This window comes from Triplophysa dalaica, chromosome 2 (genome assembly GCF_015846415.1).
Source record: "Triplophysa dalaica isolate WHDGS20190420 chromosome 2, ASM1584641v1, whole genome shotgun sequence".
Taxonomy (NCBI): Eukaryota; Metazoa; Chordata; class Actinopteri; order Cypriniformes; family Nemacheilidae; genus Triplophysa; species Triplophysa dalaica.
In genome coordinates, this window is record NC_079543.1 from 20,277,298 (window position 1) to 20,297,344 (window position 20,047).

Consider the following 20,047-nt stretch of genomic DNA (forward strand, 5'->3'; position numbering starts at 1 on the left):
CGTAAACTCGTGTATGTGTGTGTCTGTGTGTACCTGCTCTGGCTGGTCTCCAAGCCTGTATATGAGCTCGTATCCAATAATGGCATCTGTGCCACTGTGTGCCGGAGGGATCCATGACAGAAGAACGCTGGTCTCTGATTTCACCTCTGCCTTCAGTTCAGTGGGCTGGGATGGGACTAGAAAGCAAGGGAGGCAGAAAACGACACTTAGAGAATGATGAAACAAAACAAAAACATACAAAAGTTACAAAAACATCGAAATTTAAATAACATTCCCCACAACAACCTCTGCTGCATACCTCCTGTCTTAGCGATAATATGCAAGTCGCTGGAAAGCGGTCCATCCCCCACTGCGGTAAAGGCAAGAACTCGAATATAATAGGTTTTGTTAGGCGTCAGGTCCCGAACGTTCAAAAAATTCCCCCCGCGAACCATTTCCTTGTCCCATTGGCTCACGGATAGCGATGGATCTGATGTGTAATAAACCCTATAGCCGACCACCTGACCATTGGCCTCCTCTGGCTCCTCCCACTGCACCATCGCTGTGGAACCGCTCAGCATGCGACCTCTAACGCGGCGTGGAGGGGAACTCGGTGCCTGCTCGGCAGTACGGGCCTCCACCGTTTGACTCGGAGGGCCACGGCCAATCGAATTCACCGCAACCACCCGGAAATGGTAGTGGGAGTAGGGGCTGAGTCCACCCACGCTGTATCGAGTCGTTGCGATGGCGTCGATTTCTTTGAAATTGTCAGTGGAGGAGGTGGGGCGATACTGAATGATGTAATAAGAAACAGGAAGCGGATTCCCGCTGTCCCACATCAGTGTAATGCTGGTGGCAGATCGCTCCATTACAACAGGAGCTCCTGGAGGATTGGGAAGGGCTAGAGAAAGAAAAGTTATGAAAATGTGAATGAAGGATAGCAATCGGCAATATAAGAGGACAATAAATAGTAAAACACTAACTGGACAATATCTGGCATTAGATGATCATTTCAACTACTTGGCCGACACTGTACGAAAAAAATTATCAAAATTCTACTGATTAGGGCCTTTACACCTAGAGTTCATATTAGTACCTCAGTGGGGCATACTAGTTTCAAATGTATACATTTTTGAACATAAAGGGTACATATTACGGCTTGTGGAGGATGGGCTTATGTATGTAAATTCCTGGGGAGGGGGCATGAACTCTGATTGGTGGATGGAAAAGCTGGTGGGTTTGTGTTTTGAGATATCAGTGGTTAGTTTAAGAGTGGGAGTGAATGACAATGGTTTGAAATGAAATCAACATAAAAAGACACAAAAATGACAAAACCAGACATAAAATATATAAATAAAATACATATTTTTACAATAAGGTTGTATTTGTTAACATTAGTTAATGCATTAGTTAACATGAACTACAATAAACAATACTTTTAGAGCATTTATTCATCTTGATTCATGTTCATTTCAGCCTTTACTAATACACTGAACATAGTTGTATTGCCATTACCTGACATTAACAGACGATATTTATTGTTGAAAAAGTATTGTTCATTGTAAGTTCATGTTAGCAAATGCATTTACTAATGTTAACAAATACAAGCATATTGTAAGTATTCCCAACCTAAAATTAGACACTAGATAAACAGCAAACTGAAAATACTGGTGCTAGAATTCGTAAACTTGTGTATGTGTGTGTCTGTGTGTACCTGCTCTGGCTGGTCTCCACGCCTGTATATGAGCTCGTTTCCCATAATGGGTAGCCTACCCTCCCAATGCCAAATTGGGTATATTTTTTATCATTTTTTACCTGACAGTGGTGACAGTTTGAAGAACTTTTAAGTCAATGTACATTTACATTTAGTCATTTAGCAAATGCTTTTATGCAAAGCAACTTATAAATAAGGGTAAACAATGGAAGCAAGCGGAACAACATAAGGACAACAAAAAGCATAAGAAAATAAAACTGTTTTTACAAAGCTTATCACAGTTGCTGACAGAAGAGATGTGTTTTCAGCCGATTCTTAAAGATGGCTACAGAATCTGCTTTTCTTTTAGCAGCAGGCAGATCTTTCCACAAATGTGGAAAAATGTACTTTGATATATGGGCATTTTGAGTAAATACAGTATAAATCGTGAGCTTTCATACTTATATACTGTGTGTATTTTTTACAGTAGTGGACAAATGTCATGTCCACCTTTGGAAAATGAAAATTCTTGATTAATTCTTGGTAAAGTCATTTCAACTTGCTGTACATTTTTGTGTAATCGTGTTTGAAGTTCTTTTTTGACAAAAAAATACACAAAAGAATGGCTTTGTAAATAACAAGAATCTAAAAAATATTTATAAGTGGTCACATTGTTGCCTTTATTTAGTCTGTAAAGTTTGTAATTTATTTCCTGTCAGTTTTCCTTTGCATGTTTTTATATTTTAATAAAATCTAAATCCTTGAAACACTACATTTTATAATTCTGTCATATAAATACCTTTACCAAGTTGTGTTTTATCCATTTTTCTACCATATACTTCATATTTGAGTTGTTTAATCTACCCTTTGGTTGAATTTAAAGTAAATATTGTACAAATATGCCCTCCATACATCACTTTTAGCCATCCTGTACCTGGTTCTGTGAATAGGCAGCATCTTAAAGCTTTATGCTTGATCCCTCATTTTGGCCAAAATCCAAGAATCCTTCTAGTTGAAGGCAAGCCCTAATGCATCTAATGAAAAGTTCAATATTTCTGTATGTCATGTATTTTATTTTTATTAAGAGTATTGCATTGTGAACATCAAACTCTGGTGAAATTTAATGTGAGCGACTGAGATGCACTATTTGAGCTGTTGCATGCAGATTATTTGAATTGATCCCTTGAGATTCCATTTCATTTATGGATGCTACCCAAAGAACTCTCTAGGAAATGGAAAAGAGCCATACATATCAGTCATCAGCAACCCTTGTTGTTCCAATATATCAACTTCATTCACTGAAAAACATTCGTCCACTTAACATTACTGTACTAGGAGCCTTGTTATCGTTATGATTTGCAGAAACATTTTTTTCTTATGACCGTATTTTTAGGCCATTCAAACAGTCTAAAATTATCACTCCAGCCTACCTTTAACCGTGATCTGGGCAATGGTTTCTATAACTCCTAAAGTAGACATGGCCACACACGAGTAGTTGGCAGATTGGCGTACATCAGTGAGCTCCAAAACATTCCGCCCAATAGGCATGTCATCTTCTGGTGTCAAATCCTCGGCTCCCAGCATCCATTTGACATATGGCATGGGAACGCCCACAGCCTGACAGGAGATATTCACGCTTCCTCCCGGCATGATCTCATAATCCATCGGCGGCACCGAGAAGCGAGGTGGGATCCGACGCACTGTGGGTGTGAAAAACATTTATTAACTCATGCTTAAGACATTATTAATGCAACAGAGAGCACTGCGTCTCATATAAGGTGTCCACGATGCTTTTGGCTGCATGTATAAATATTGACAGCATGGTACTGTACCTTCACTATAACAGTTGCACTTAACCAATCTATTGGGCAAATTTCATGAAACCTGTCAATAAAATGACACTTTTGATATTCTACTTTAATATAAAAAATAAGCATATGCAAACGATGCTACATTTGTTTACAGTGAGTAAATGCATTAGCTGACATGAACTAACAATGAATAATACTTCTACAGCATTTATTAATCTTAATATAAATTTCAACATTTACTGATACATTTTTCAATTCAGACAATGTAACTGTTAACATTACTTACCATATGCACCATAAACTAACATGAATAATTATTTTGTAACTAACATCAACAAGGATTAATACATGCTGTAAAACTATATTGCTCATTGTTAGTTTATGTTACTTAATGCATTTTTTAATGTTAACAAATGAAACCTTATTATTTTGATAAAAATTAAGCAAATGTGCCCCCACAAATTGTAATAACTTAATTGAATTGTTGTAATGTTCTTGTTTAAAATTATATAATTTTAATAAATGTATGATTTTTTATAATTTTATACTGTAAAGCATTAATACATCATTTATATCAATGTCGTGTTTCAAGCAATTCTGCTTCAGTTGAGCACAGGGTTGAGATGAGCACACGGCACTCTAGAGTATCACTTGATATTGTTATGGAATACAGCATAGCACGATCAGGTGAAATATGGAGGATTAGTGTCAGATGGCATATGCAGAATTAGGATCTGGAGAGCTAGCCAGACTAGTGGAGAGGAAGGATTATTTAGATGTGAGGGTCTGAGAAGTCAACTATGAAACACATTGCGTTGTTTTAGTGGAAGAGAACTTACCATCTCTCAACTCTACAGAGTACAGCGGGATTCCAGCAGTGAGAAATGAGCCGACGAGGACAAAATAAACAATAACAAAATGTGTAAGAGGTAAGAGGAGATGATCTAAGGAGAAACATCTTAAGAAACATCTAAGAATCAGACACTCAGCAACACAGATTTACTTTGACATTCATCTATTCACATGAATTTGTTAGTTAGGTATTTCTAATTCTATAAAGAATTGGGGGCAGACGCTCAAAGCTGTACCTCTGACGTAAAGGTTAGCTGGTGTTGAGTACCGTGTTCCTTCGCTGTTGGTGGCGACACACTCGTATTTACCCTGATCTGTTTCTTCACTTTGATCGATCTGAAGAGCACCTGAAGACATACGCACATATAAAGGAGAAAACATTTACAACGCACAGGCACACACACTTGCACACTATTACTAAAAAAATTGGTGAACAGCCCTGTCATTTCAGTTGTTTACGAAATGTTATATAGATTCAATACAAGTTCACGCCACAAATCCTGTCCATAACAACAGAAAATTCTGACACCCTTAGGACAACAACAAAACCAGTCTTATGTGTCAAGTTTTCGAAATTGAGATTTTCATATCATCTGAAAGCTTAATGAATAAGATTTCTTTTGATGTATGAGGTGTTAAAATGTGACAATATCTGGCTGAGATACAACCGTTTAAGACATAGGAAACTGAGAGTGCAAAAAAATCTAAATATTGAGAAAATTGCCTTTGAAGTTGTTAATCATAGGCACTGTGGCAGGCCATCCACACACAAAAATAAAGTTTTTACATATTAAAGGTAGGAAATTTACAAAATATCTTCATGGAACATGATCTTTCCTTAATATCCTAATGATTTTTGCACAAAAGAAAAATCGATACTTTTGACCCATACAATGTATTTTTGTCTTTTACTAAAAACTTTCAGTGCTACTTAAGACTGGTTTTGTGATCCAGGGTCACATATGGAAGTCTATTAGTGTGTAAAAATTCATTTTTGGTTTAAACACTTATTATTTGTAATATAAAATGTGAGCTAACTGTCTAAACCATGTGGATAAACTTCTGGTTTTGTGCTAGCAGCAATGGGATTCCTTACGGCAGAGTATCCAATATTCAAAAAAAAATGTGGATATATGACAGCGTGTGACTATGCCATGGTCACCACATTTGTTGAAAATTTGGCTATAATATGCACAGAAAAGGAAAGTAAGCTATCCTGTCACATTATTCTGATGTCTAATGTGCTCATTCATTCATCCCATAGTAATGTTTTTGTCCCATAAGATCTACAATAAAAGTACTTTCGTGTTTTGCCAAACTTATTTTCTGTGGCAATTGACAGCATTCTACTTTAAAAGAAACAGTAAACCCAAAATGAAAATATGTTAATACTAATTCACACTCATATGGCTTCAAACGCTTATTTCTTACTGCTACGAGTACGAACACAGCTGCCTCAGAGACTACCGTTCAACATGAGAGAGCTTTATCTCAGGAATTCTAACTTGGACTTCAATTCCCAGTAGCCCTTGCACCGCTGATTACTTCCACACATTTTGAATTCATTGCCATGGCTTTATAATCCCAGCATTTGCTGGGCTTCATTGCGAAGTCTTGTCTTACCCTGCCTAACATTTCTGAGCAGTCTTGATATCTGTTTTGGATTTATTTTCGTGGACTTGGATTGTTATTTGGATTACGGATCTTTGCCCTGATCACTGCCTGTTTATCACCTGTGATTGTTATCTGCCTGACCTTTGCCTGCTATATTGTTACAGTTTTCTCTACTTTTAAAGATGAGTATGGATCCTCAAACCTGTCTATGAGCCTTCGTTACATTTACATTCTGTCAGTCACTAAAACAGTCACAACTGCTTAACAAAATGTCTATGTTCCACTTTTGAAGGAAATAATATCTGTAGCTTAAAACAACATGAACATAAGGGCGAGTGATGATAAATGAGGACATTCATTTTGGTGTGTACTGTCACTTAAAATTGTATTGAACCTACAGCATTTTATTTATTGTCCCTCAGACCTAACAAACCGACAAACTTGCATGTAAATACAAAATGAAGTTGAAGTAGAGAGATAAATACCATAATAATCATCAGTTATGAAACAAATACTACATTTGAAACTGGAAGTATATGCAAACTCCTTCCAGAAAATACAGATAAACAGAATAAAATCTCGCCTGTATATTCAGAAAACAACAATTATGCAATTGAATAAAGCAACAATTATACATACTGTAGAGTATATTTATATATGTTGTAAAACATATAAATAGCTTTTCACAAAAATGACAGTGTTTACCACAGCTAAATATTGCTGAATAAAAAAAAACCTGCTGTATGCAATTTTCAGCAAAATTGTATTGATAAAGTTGTAGTAGTATAAGTAGTTAGTTATTTTAAATAACAAAATCAAAAGGCTGATTTTCATGAAATACGTAAATATGCAAAAAGTGACATTCACTAAGCATTTAAACACACAAATTTGTGAGAAAAATCTGCATTTGTGTTTCACAAACTAATGATTCAACAAAAACATTTGTGCTAAAAAATTGATTCTGAATGTTCGAAAAAATGTACAAACACCGTAAACCACGCATAAGCAATAACCCTAAAACAAATTATGCGAATAATGTACGGAATTGTTAGTGAATGAGTCTGTACTGGCTTGACTGTCATTGGCATGAAAAACGTTTATTGCTTAACCCTACTGTAGTCATTTCAGTAAATCCTCATTTCAATCAATTCCAGCAACAAAAACTCGTTTTGAAAAAAACATAGAGATAACACCCATGTAAAGAAGAGATAGTTTTATCACGATCACAACCCGAACAGAGCATGATAAACAGTCACTGTAAATGACACGGTTAGTCAAACAATGAGTGAGAGAGAGAAATGGAAAGAGAGAGGAAAGAGGGGCGAAAGAGAGAGAGAGAGAGAGAGAGAGAGAGACAGAGACAAAGAGAGAGAGATAAGGTGAAGATAGATGTGGAGGGTAGCTTTAGTCTCTTACCTCTGATAGGCGTACCCCCTGGATGTGTGAGAATGAAAGCAGATGGGAGATTAAAGAGAAGAGTTAGTGCAGCGAGGGGTGAGAAAGAGACAAAGTGAAAGAGAGAAAGAGAGCAAGGGGCACAAAATAGAAACAAGAGAGAGTGCAAGATGTCGAAAACAGGGGAGGTGGGAGACTCTCCCTGTCTTAAGCGCAAAGTGTACTTTAGTTTAAAAAAAACTTTACTTTGGAATATTCAATCTAGTTGTGTTTCAAAGAGCACGCATTGACTTAAGACAGGCAGACTCTTGTCCAAAAAGAGAGGAAGGCCAAAAAGGCTGCGGATTTAGGTGAAAAGCCACTGTAACACTTAGCATTAGGACATTCAAACCTATCTAGGCATAAGAGAAAGAAAGATAGTAAAAACAATAAAAAGAGAGAGAGAGTTTTTTAAAGAGTGAGAGGGGGTAGTGATGCAGGAAATCCAATGCCGAGGGCAGTGAGTGTTTGAAGAAGTGAAAGAAGAGTGAGTCGGTGAAAGAGGGGACGAGAAACGTAATTGAGAGTGGAAGCGAGAGGCTTGAAACCACACGTTAAAGGGGCAGCGCTCGGGTAAGGAGAGCTATCTACAGTACATATGTGACTACAATGTGTTAACACTGTGTTTGTATGTGTAGAGATAAGGTGAATATACGGTTAGGGGAAATATGTCATGCGCTTTTTAGGGCTTGTGTTTGTGCTTAAACGTGTGTATTTGTGTGTGTTGTGCCTCATAGTAACACACTTACCAAAAGACTCTGTAGATTAAAACACACAGAAAGAGAAACAGCACATTTATTTACACACTTAAGCTTCTTGCACAGCAAAAACAGTGTGTTTGAGACTGTGTGTTTGAAGGATATTACACTACTAGATATTTTTTAAAGGTGCACTCGGTGGTATTTTACATATTTCATTGGTTCTTATTTTTGTAAGTGGTCTTAGAGTTAATACAGCCACCAGCTGCTGTGGATGTATGAAGTTTTTGTTCTGTCTCACTACACATCTACGCTGTAAATCAGATTCTAGTCGACATAATTCTACGAAGATTTCCTTTTCTGTATATAATAACAGAGTGCACCTTTTAGCTAATGAGAGAAAATAAGAGCACAGAGATGTTTGAAATCCGTCAGAGAATACAAACCTGAGCGCAGCTGTTTAATCCGACCATGAATGTGTGTATCTATGGGGAGGAAATCTTTAAACCAGGTGATCTCCGGGTCAGGCGTTCCGCTGGCAGCGCACAGCATGGTAGCCGTACGAGAACGCTCCACCACCTTCAGCTGCGGACCCATATCTATAGACGGGAAACCAGAGGGAAGCTGGTCCTCTGAAATAAACAAATACAAACACAAACATTAGACTGACGCACCCCTCTTCCTACTGGGTAAAACTGGACTAGTGCACAGTTTACACAAAATAATATGCATACTGCACCCCACCAAATACAAAACACTATCTATTAATACTTCCTTCATACAAGAACCAATTTATAATGTATTATTGGTAGGACTAAGGCAGGGGATTAAGTTGTTATTTTATCAAGCAGTTTTAGGAAGTCTGGTAAATTATCGTATGCAAATTTGGTATGGAAATCTTCAGGTACTATAAAAATCACAGCCTGTACATCTTGTTAAAATTAATGTGAAAATTATGGGTGTAAGAAAATATGTATCACTTCAATCTATTATGAGTCACTTGTCTTTAAGGGTGCAATGTATCAAATATTGCCATCAGGCAAGCGCTATAGAGTTCCACTCTGTAGAGGTAATCGGTACAAGAAATAATTCGTATCTGTATCTAGTAATATTTTAAACATCAAGGTGTAACAAATTGTCATGGCGTTTTAATGATTTTGTTTATTGTGTGTTGTATATTTTGTTTTGTGTCGAAATGCAGCTTTGAGTCAAGGACAGGAATAGGAATGTAAGAGGAATAGGATTTCCTATAACAAGGATAATAAAGTATATCTCTATCTCTAACTCTATAAAGACATTAGAGGCAACAACATTATCAAACATGATGTGGCCCAAACTAAATTAAGATTTTATTTATATAAAGAATCAATAATGAAATATACAGCCATTTTCAATAACAATTAATATACAATAAACATTCATATGAATTAATATTATTTTAATTTAAATTAAATATAAAATAAATAGTTATATTATAACCAAACAGCATATACATCCGATATAGCCGGTTTTATCTTAACAACATAAACAAACTTTACTGCAGATAGGCTCTTTTTTGACCCCTGCTGAAGGTACACATTCACAAACAATAGAGTGCCTGTAGATTATTTTTGATAAAAATCAAAAGAAACCGGGAAGAATTTCCGTTACTTAGCTAAACTTGTCTCTCCAATATTAATTAGACTCCGATACCAAGTTGTCAGTGTACCATACGGTTTGTTTAAATGCAACCGGACTACAGGACCCATTCAACAAATTGTTTATTTTAATAACCAAAAAACAAAATAACCAAGCAACAAAATTCAACAAATCTTTTATTTAATATAATAACTATACAGTGAAATAATGATATAAATTAATATGAAGATATATTAAATAAAATATTAATATTAATAGTTATTATTAGATACTAGCCACACACAAACCGGAAGTTAACTGGGGCTCAGGTACGCGCGCATTCGATGCGTCACATTTACCGGTTCAATTCAATTTAATAATGATGTGCTATTATGAACCATTCTGCTGTAATCCAGGCCAAATTAAGTAGGGTAATGAATTTCATTGCATTATTTACGAGTCTCATAAATCACGAGTCCAAGTCAAATCTCAAGTCAGCCGTTCAGACTCTGTTTTTGCGACTTAAGTGCGACTCGAGTCCAAGTCGCGGACTCGAGTTTCCATCTCTGCTAATATCAACCAGAAATTCTGCGTCAGTACATCTCTAGAAATAACAGTAAGAACCACGAATGGAAAATATCAAGCAAGTATGAGAAAAATGTACCACAGAACTACGAACTAAATCAAAGTTTGGAAGAAGCTCTCAGCTGGATTTGTACCCACCGCGGAGAACAGAGAGGCGTGTCGAGGCGCTGATCTCTCCTGCTTCATTAGATGCCACACATTCGTATAAAGCTTCGTCGCGGGGAGTCCGCAGCGGCTGCACCCTCAACACAGAGCCTGATCCATCCTCAAAGTCTATCACCTACAGACAGAGATGCATTAGAAATTCCTTAAATAACTTGTGAATTTATAGACCATATGTACCAAAGCTATTTAGCCAGGCCAAATGTGTGACTCTATAGTAGGAGATTCTCACACTGGGAGTGTTACAACTTGGAATTGTTGCTGTCTGTAATGTGTGTCTGTACCTCAAATCTCTGGTTGGTGACTTTTTTGCCTTTTCGGCTCCAAGTGATTTTGGGGTGTGGATCTCCCGTGGCCTGACAGACGAAGGAGGCCACGCCCCCCTGAACACCTATTTGATCAGTTGGGGTCCGGGTGAAGCGAGGGGGAGCTGTGGAGAGAGATGGAAATTTTGAATCTACTTTCACGATAACTGATTTTTGTTCATGCTTCGCCGGCAAGATTGAAGCTTGAAGAAGAATTGCAGTAACTGTAAGAAGGAAAGTCTAACCCTTGGTGACGGTCACATCAATGACAAGGAAAACATCAATTAAACGAATAACATGCCGTCAAACAAATAACCTGACTTAGACTTCGTAAATAAAATATAAAGCCCTTTGTCTGTGGCTGCGACTTTTGTATGCCGCATTAAAAGTGCATTAGGGTTAATACAAAAGACAGATTAAATTAACCCTTGCAGATAAGGATAAGTGCAGATAAGCATTGTGCATGACGCAGAATGAAACCATTGCAAATCCACTTGGTCTAAAGATGATGTCACTCTCCCATTCATTAATCTCTGAAACACAAAGACCAACTGTTTAAACGAATAGCGTGTGTAACTTACCAAAGGTTAGGCTCAGGACACTTCAGAATAACAAAGTGAGTGTGGGCGAATTGTACTGTATGTCTGTGCCATGACCCCAGATGAAGTGTAATGAAATCTCTTTATCTTCACTTTACATAGTTTAATTCAGAACGCTTCAATCTGCACGTCGCCACAGGCGAAGATGACATTTAAACAAAATCAGACTATTCGCTCTTATTATAAAATATCTTATTATAAAACACAATTTCAAATGTTCTCAAAAGATCACAGAGAAAAACAAAAGTCACGTTTAAAATAAATAAATAAAATACGCTTCTAATAACAAATAATTTAAAACAAATGTATTTTTTTTTTCGAAACGTGAATAGGAGAATGCTGGACAGATTATTTTCTTCGATGTTTTTTAATGGTCATCTGAACAAGAAAATCTATTTATTAAATTATGTAATTTTTTATGCACAGTGTTCTATGAAGCCCCAGTTGGCTTGTAAAATGATATTTAATATTTATAGGAGTAAATTACACAAAATACAATGAGATTGTTCACACAAAGATGAAAATTATGTCCTCATTTACTCTCCACCCCAAAATGAAAATTACGCACCTTCTTGTCATTTCAAAACTGTATGACTTTCTTTCATCTGCAGAACACAAAAGAAGATATTCTGAAGAATACTGCTAACCGAATAATGGCGGTACCCATTCACTTCTATTCTATAGACACAAAACCAATGCAATTCAATGGATACCACTATTGTTTAGTTACCAACATTTTTCAAAATATCTTCTTTTGTTGTCTGCAGAAGAAAATGTCATACAGGTTTGACATAACAAGAGTGTGCAATCATGTACTATAAAGGCACCATTACTACTACATGAAACGGCAAATTGCATCCCAAGGGCATTTCTTATATATCACAAAGGACTGAATAAAACCAGATCTACTTCCAGAATTATACAATCTGCCTTGACAGATTAGAAATGAACTGCTCAGCAAGACTCAAAGCAATTACTTTATAAATCCATTCTGTTTTTGTTGGTATTGTACTAACATTTGCAAAAAAAGGGTGTTTTTCTTGTATTTTAGCTTTATTAATTAAGTTTACACTTGCAGCTTTTACTGATTATATATAAAAAAAAATACAAAATCAATATTCGCTATTTTAAAATCTTGTGCATTTTGAGGATGTTAAATGTTTGTGTCACTCACTCTGTGTATGCGCCAGCTGGAGCACGCCCAGTAAAACCAATAGCAGCGACTGATAGGTGCTTCCGTAGATCATGTGACCTCTGGCCATCCTCTCATTGGCTTGTCTGTGTATGCGGATCACCAAGCTGTAAGTGCACTCATAACCTGAAATACATACAAACAAGCAAACACGTGTCGGTACGGCAGCACATGACACGAATCGATCACGTTATTCAATTAGTACTCAGCGTGTAAGACTCGCTAAGGATCGCATAACAAATTACCATGTGGTCAATCAATTCCTGAACATATCATTTAACATAGGGCCTTCACTTCAACTGAGATTTCAGAAACAAGAGCACTTGCAGTAAAGGTTCACCCCAAAATATTCATTAATTACTCCCCCTCTTTATGTTCCATATGAATATCGCTTTATTTTTTATGGTGACACAAAAGGAGCTCTTTTGCATTTGAATATTCATGAAATATTTTGTGTTTGTTTTTGCTTTTTAGAGCTTGAGAGCCCTTGTACCCATTATGCTATATTCCGAAAAACAGCATTAAACATTTTTGGGATTTAATACCAAGCCAAGACAGCCAGCGTTAAATTAGTCTTTATATTTGTGCTAATGTTTTTCCAACTTTAATAATTGAACGAATTGCCACTGATCGATCTAAGCACAGGTCTGAGTTACCTGGAAACATTTTTGGATAGGGAAAAACATAAAGAAAAAGTTTGAGAATCAAAAACTAAAAGTAATCAAAGCTCTCCTCATTTCACGAAATGTAACTCCAAAGATACCAAACTTAGGTTCCCACTCTTGAGTCCATAATAATTGATTCTGTGGCTCAGTTGTTAGAGCATAGTGCTAGCAACGCCAAGATCATGGGTTCAATCCCATGTAATGCACATACTTAGAAACTAAAGTATAGTATTCAATGTAAGTCGCTCTGGATAAATAATTATTCTGCCAAATGCATAAATGTAAATGAGAATACATGGCTGCCGCTAAAGGACTAACAAAAAACTAACCTCAATAATTACAAAATCCGGCACATAAATGTATAATCATTTCTGAAAATATGACGGTGAGAAAGAGTCGAGGAAAAAAGTTGAACTGGACTAAGTAAAAGTCCCATTAAATATGGATGCTGTGCATTGCTGCAGATGGGGGGCGTGTTGGGAATCGCTATGGTAACTCTGCCCCCACGAGCACCACGCTTGTCACATCGCATCACATCATGAGGAGACCGAGAGTGGTTGCGGACCCCCTCATCCGTGCCGCCTCCTCCGTTTCCTATCCATATTTAATTCCTCTACAGCACTCGAAGACTTCCTTTGCTGTTGCCAAGCTAAGAGAGGAAAGACCACACGTGTCACTTCCTGTAGGGAATCATGATGATGCAGGAAACGGGGGACAGAGAACTGGAGCGGTGACACATGCAAACCCTAAAAAGTGTGTGGTTCCTTGTGTCTGATTCTGTTGTGGGGGAATTGGGTCAGTCTGATCTCTTCACTAATGTAAAAGTGAAGCCCTTCAAGCCCTTGGACTTATACTCGCCATCTGCCTCATTTGAAAAACACTCCACAGCAGCTTAACACAATCCCTAATACACATTATCATCAGAAAAAAGTACATGCGTGTAAGACATAAACAAACAGAGACTAACCTGCTCCATTCATCCACCAAAGATGCGTCACAAGTAAACTTTTTCCAGTCTGTATAAGGTATAGGTCACAATAGTTTTCCAGCAGCTGACTAGTTGATTTGTGACTATTTTATAATAAAATCGGATCTTCTTTGTTTTGCTTTTGAAAGTTTTTGTGGCAGTGCTTAAAGGTATAGTTTAAAAATCAATATGCTGTCTTTATTTTCTCACCCTCTTGTTTTTTCCAACCTGTGTGATTTATATATTTTAAAGAATGTTGGTAAACGAACAACTGTGGTACCCATTGACTTGTGTCCATACAAAAGAAGTGAATGGGTACCGCTATTGTTTCGTAACCAACAGTTATCACAATATCTCATTTTGTGTTCTGCAAAAGTAAGAAATCCAAACAGTATTGAAATAATAAGATGGTGAGTAAATGATGGCAGAATTTAAATTTTTGGGTGAACTATCCTTTTAATTTGAGCGTCGAAAGAAAATTATTCTTTGTGCTTACCTAGACAGTTAGTTTTCTTGGTAAAAAGTTATGTGCCTCTATAATTCCGAACACATTTAGACTGACATCTTCCTGCTATCAGCATCACATTGAAGAAGTCTACCTTTAAATTGTCCAACTTTTAAAAGCACATTTTGAGACAGCGTGTTCTGTTCCATTGCAAAACAGCACTCCAACAAGCAGCTTTTATGACAAAAAAGCTATACCCACAAGAAACATCAAGGTCAGTTGGACTCAATTTGGGGAAAGGGGACAGGTGACCTCAAAACCTATTCATACAAGATCTATAGGTCGATAAATGCAACTAAGTCAGTTTTTAAAATATGTATTGTATTTGTCCATCCCTGATCTGAATACACATGAAATGTCTATATGTGCCTGTGTACGCACATACTCGGTGTGTGTGGATTATTTTCCTCTCCCCTGTGTCAGAGCCATAAGGTACCCTGGCTAATCTGGAAAGAGCCGAGATCATTATGATAACCTGATATTTCCTGCCTCAACTCCACTTGTGCCAAGAGTCAATACTGAAGCTTTATGGCTACTGTATGTCTGTGTGCATATAAGAGAGAGAGAGAAAGATAGAAAACATTGAGAGAAAGAAGTCAGTGTATATAAATATATATGTGTGTGTGCATTATAGCAAAAAAGAGAAGCAGTCGCTGACTAAACATATTTGCATCTTAATTAATAATTCAAAAATGCAACGAGTCAAATAATTGACATTTGTTACTAAAGCAGGATCACGTTAACATGCACTGAAACAATTACCCTGCAGTTTCGTGGTATTGAGTTATTATAAGAGATTTCAACCATACACATCATAAAATCTGGGAACACAAATGGAGATACTTAAAAGAACAAACGATTAAAGTTCAGATGACTGGCATAAGTCATCTAAAGCCATCTGATAATTGTGTGTGACAAATATGCTGAAATGTAAGTCATTAATCCCTTCTCGTGTAGCTTTAAAATCAGATATTGGCATTAGGTTTGCCTACGAAGATGTTTTGTCATGATATGTGAGAATGGTTGATGTTTGATGTAACGGATGTCAACCTAATGCAACATCTAAATGTGCTATTTTAGATGAAACCTTATGATGCTTTTCTGCCATTTTGGGGCATGACACCTCCGGTAGTACATATATTCTTGATAAATTTCCCTTGTGTCTTCCAGTTATATGCAAACTATTCCTTTGATATCTACAAATGCAGTGAAATTATGGAGATATGTTTAATTTTTTACATGTCCCTTACAAGCAACTTTCAATATCAAAATCAGATATTGGCATTAGGTTTGACCACAATGACGTTTGGTCAAGACATGTGAGAATGATGTTTGATGTAACTGATAATGTCAAGCTAATGCAACATCTAAATGTGCATTTTTAGATGAAGCTTTATGATGCTTTTCTGCCATTTCAAAGCATAACAGCTCCGTCCCCATTCACTATCATTATATTAAAAACAGCAGACAGGATATTTTTGACACATTTCCCTTGTGTGCGCAAGTTTTTGGAACAGTATTCCTTTATTATCTACAAATGCAGTAAAATTATGAAGATATGTGTTTGATTTTAAACATATCTCTTATTATAGTTACCGTGGTAAGTGCAATACAAGCAACTTTCGCTATCAAAATCAGATATTGGCATTAGGTTTGACCACAATGACGTTTGGTCAAGACATGTGAGAATGATGTTTGATGTAACTGATAATGTCAAGCTAATGCAACATCTAAATGTGCATTTTTAGCTGAAATTTTATGATGCTTTTCTCAGCTTTCCTGTGGCTCAGTGGTTAGAGCATGGCACTAGCAATACCAAGGTCATGGTTTCGATCTCTTAATGTAAGTCGCTTGGGATAAAAGCGTCTGCCAAATGCATAAATGTAAATGTAAGACAGCTCCAGTCCCCATTCACTGTCATCATTATATGAAAAGCAAAACATCAGTCAAGGTATTCTTGAAAATGTTCACTTCTGAATTCTATTTTTATGCAAACAATTCCTTTAATATCTACAAATGCAGTCAAATTATGGAGATAGGTCTTTAAATTTAAACATGTCCCTTGTATTACATTCACAAGTTCAAGCAACTTTCACTATCAAACCAAGACTCTTATTTTGCTGAATGCTTAATCATTTAAACTACTAAATCAATGTGTGCTCAATAGTCCACATGCACAAGCAGCAGTTTTTAGGATAACTTATTTACTATAAATGGACCTGCGATGCAATAAACAGCTGTACTAGGAATGCGGTGCAGTATTTTAACCATTTTGCAGCGTAAATGTCATTTAGTTAAACTATTTTAGTTGTCTTATTAAAAGATTGACAGCATGAAAATGTAAAATTAAAATTTTACAGGGTTTTATGATTTTCAATATTCCGATATTTTATCAATCATCCCATTCACATCCATTGATGTCTTGGAAACTCCCTGAATTTACACTGATCATAAAACCACATTGGGTGACTGCATAAAAAATGTAACGCCTTTTCATATTTTGGGACCAAAAGTGAAACAAATGGGAAGTTTCTCCCCTATGTGTGCATTCACTTACAAATTGCTATGAACAACAATCACTGTACATAATCACTAAAAGAGAACCAAGATCAATACTGGGCACTTTGTGCCGAGCATACCTTAGCTAAGCCTACAGACCCAGATAACTAAGAGCAAAAAATACTTGTTTCTATTAATAAAAATCCCTTTCCCATGAGAATTCATCCATACTAGCATTGAAAAGCAATTCTTTGGCCATATGGCCACCATAACTCAACACAAGAACATGTTAGTGTGTAACAAACTCTACAAACTCCCTTATTAGGTCTCTGTACAAGTCTCTGACAGATGAGGACAAAATGGCATGTAGATGTGGGACAATCTAGCTGGCAGGCGCATATCGCCTTGACAACGCAGAACTCCAATTAGAGCAACTTTGACATGAGTGTTGGTGACAGTTAACAGGTACAGACATCTGCCTCACCATGGCCAAAACTGACCCAAAGCTTCTCCATACTGCATGACGTAATTCATCCTCAATGCATTCCAAGTGAATAGCTCTCCAAAGTTTAAAAGCATGAAATGTTGTACTTCTTTGCAATAAGAGCTATGAGTAAATAAATAAATAAATAAATGTTTATTTGTTTAAACAACACAACTTAAAAACCGCAATACTTACAATTATCACAAACAATATGGTTTCTAATAAGAATAATTCATCCAAAATGAGAATTCATTTATCATTTACTCATCCGCATGTCATTTCAAACCCACATGCCTTACTTCCTTCCTTCTTTGGAACATAAACAGATAATTTGATGAATATCCGGTTGGGTAAATTTAATACAATGGCAGTACATTATGGCTCACTTTGAAGCTTAATAAAGCACCCAAGAGCGTCAGCCAGTAAGTATGCGTAGCTCACAGATCATTTTTCATGCACTTAAACAACACAATATTTAAGAAAGTTCGCATTAAAATGTGCCTGCCGTCATTGACACCTCATGGCAGAGAAGCATTTAAGTCGCAAAACAAATGACTTGCGACTCTTTCTAAACATTCGATTTAAGACTTGACCTCTGTCTCCAAATCAGAGACTTTAGACAAATTATTGAACAAAGACAGATTTTCAAATGACTCATTTAAAGTATTGACAAAAGTAGATTTCTTTACAGTAGCATCATCATCTAGACTGAAAAAACAGCAATATAAAGCACAACGTTTGAAATAGTTAATAGATCAAATTAATAATTTTGTTTATTATTTAATTAGGTTATCCACCAGTGGTCCTGTGGACTTTGCAATGACATGTTGCGCGTCCATAGTTCGAATCACGTCTGGAGGTCCTTTCCCAAAACCTCTGCCCCTATCTCTCATCTCATCATTTCTGGTCAATCTAGCAAAAAACTACTATACAAAGGATTTTTTTTTATAAATCTTGTGGTACTCGGATAGATTGACTGAATGTAAAAGGTAAACCCTAAACAACCATTAGTTTCAAAACTTTATTTTGACAGGGCTTAAAAAACTAACCTGAAGCAAATAGAGACATATTGCTAAGAACGAACTTGGAATTTTAAATGGAGATCTGTTCACACTTGACCCTAAAAATTTAAAGATTACACACTCAGTTTCTGCCAATCAAAAATTAATCTTGAGTACCTATACAGTAGTATAGTACCTATACATCTTGTATATTATAAATATATTTACATTAATAAAAGAGAGACACAGTTGTAAGATTATGTCCGGAAAAAAATGAGCTGCTGGAGGCAGGCAGGGATAGAAATAGAGCACGAGCAAACAATACCATTCGTCATCAATGCATTAATCCCTTCGTGTTTTTTACATTATGCACATAACGTTAAGAGCCGATTACCAACAAAACACAGACATATGACCTGGTTTGACTTACCGGCGCATGTGGTTCATGGCTGGCATCTTTTAGCACTGGGACTGCGCCATGTATCAGTTTCAAAATATCTCCAAATTAAGCATTATATCCACATCCGATATCCATCACTGAAATGCTGTGAATAAACAAACTACTGACTTTTCTTACTATCGCAAGTGTAACAAGCTGCAGCCAATCTTGACGCAGTGCAGCCAATCTTGATGGTAGGCAGGTCTTACTATCACTCGTTGGTTGGCGGGATATTTTTTCCGCCTTGCCAAGCTTTTTGGGAGAGTTCCCCAATGAAAGGAATAGGACCCCTGTAACGAAACAGCTATCCAAACTTATCAAAACTTTCCGAAACAAGTTGGAGTGCTGGGGGAGTGTATCAAGCAGAGAAATACTACATCATAAGTCCAACTTGTTTTTAAAGAAGTCAGAATGCATGAAACAGCATTAAATCAGCCCTTTAAAGGAACACTCCACTTTTTTAGGAAATATGGTCATTGTCCAGCTACGCAAGAGTTAATAAATTGAGTTTTACCGTTTAGGACTGTATTCTGCCGATCTCCGGGTCTGGCGATAGCACTTTTAGCATAGCTTAGCATAGATTGAAATCATTAGTTTAGCGCATGTGGAAATAGGCTTACTTCAGTCAACATATACAAGTTACCTAGCTTGGGACTAATTTCAGAAGCTGCGTGATAACAGTGCGCCTGCTGCGGCCATGTTATGGCACCAAACTTCCTTGATTATTATGCCGTAATAGGAGTATAGTTCCAAATCAAATTGGCCAAGAAAAGTGCAAATTTTAATTTTACGCCTGTTTTAGTACACAATATAACTACATAAGAGTTCACTTTTAAATAGGAAAAATATCGAAACTCATTTGAAAATGAGCATATTTCCACAAAAAGTGGAGTGTGCCTTTAGACTTCACTTGGACACCTCAAGGACTTGTGAAGACCATGCATTG

General features: G+C 36.7%; 1 protein-coding gene across 1 annotated transcript in view; it reads right to left on the reverse strand.

The window, feature by feature from the left end:
- The window catches only part of ptprdb (protein tyrosine phosphatase receptor type Db), a 51,702-nt gene that overhangs the window by 27,100 nt on the left and 4,555 nt on the right, over positions 1-20,047 (reverse strand). The window contains exons 2-9 of the mRNA XM_056766588.1: positions 12,524-12,667; positions 10,730-10,875; positions 10,422-10,563; positions 8,528-8,713; positions 4,572-4,682; positions 3,103-3,372; positions 299-880; positions 34-176 (exon numbers count right to left, since the gene is read on the reverse strand). Of these exons, the coding sequence (XP_056622566.1) occupies positions 34-176; positions 299-880; positions 3,103-3,372; positions 4,572-4,682; positions 8,528-8,713; positions 10,422-10,563; positions 10,730-10,875; positions 12,524-12,611 (1,668 nt within the window). The 5' untranslated portion in view covers positions 12,612-12,667. The remainder of the gene's footprint in view (positions 1-33; positions 177-298; positions 881-3,102; positions 3,373-4,571; positions 4,683-8,527; positions 8,714-10,421; positions 10,564-10,729; positions 10,876-12,523; positions 12,668-20,047) is intronic.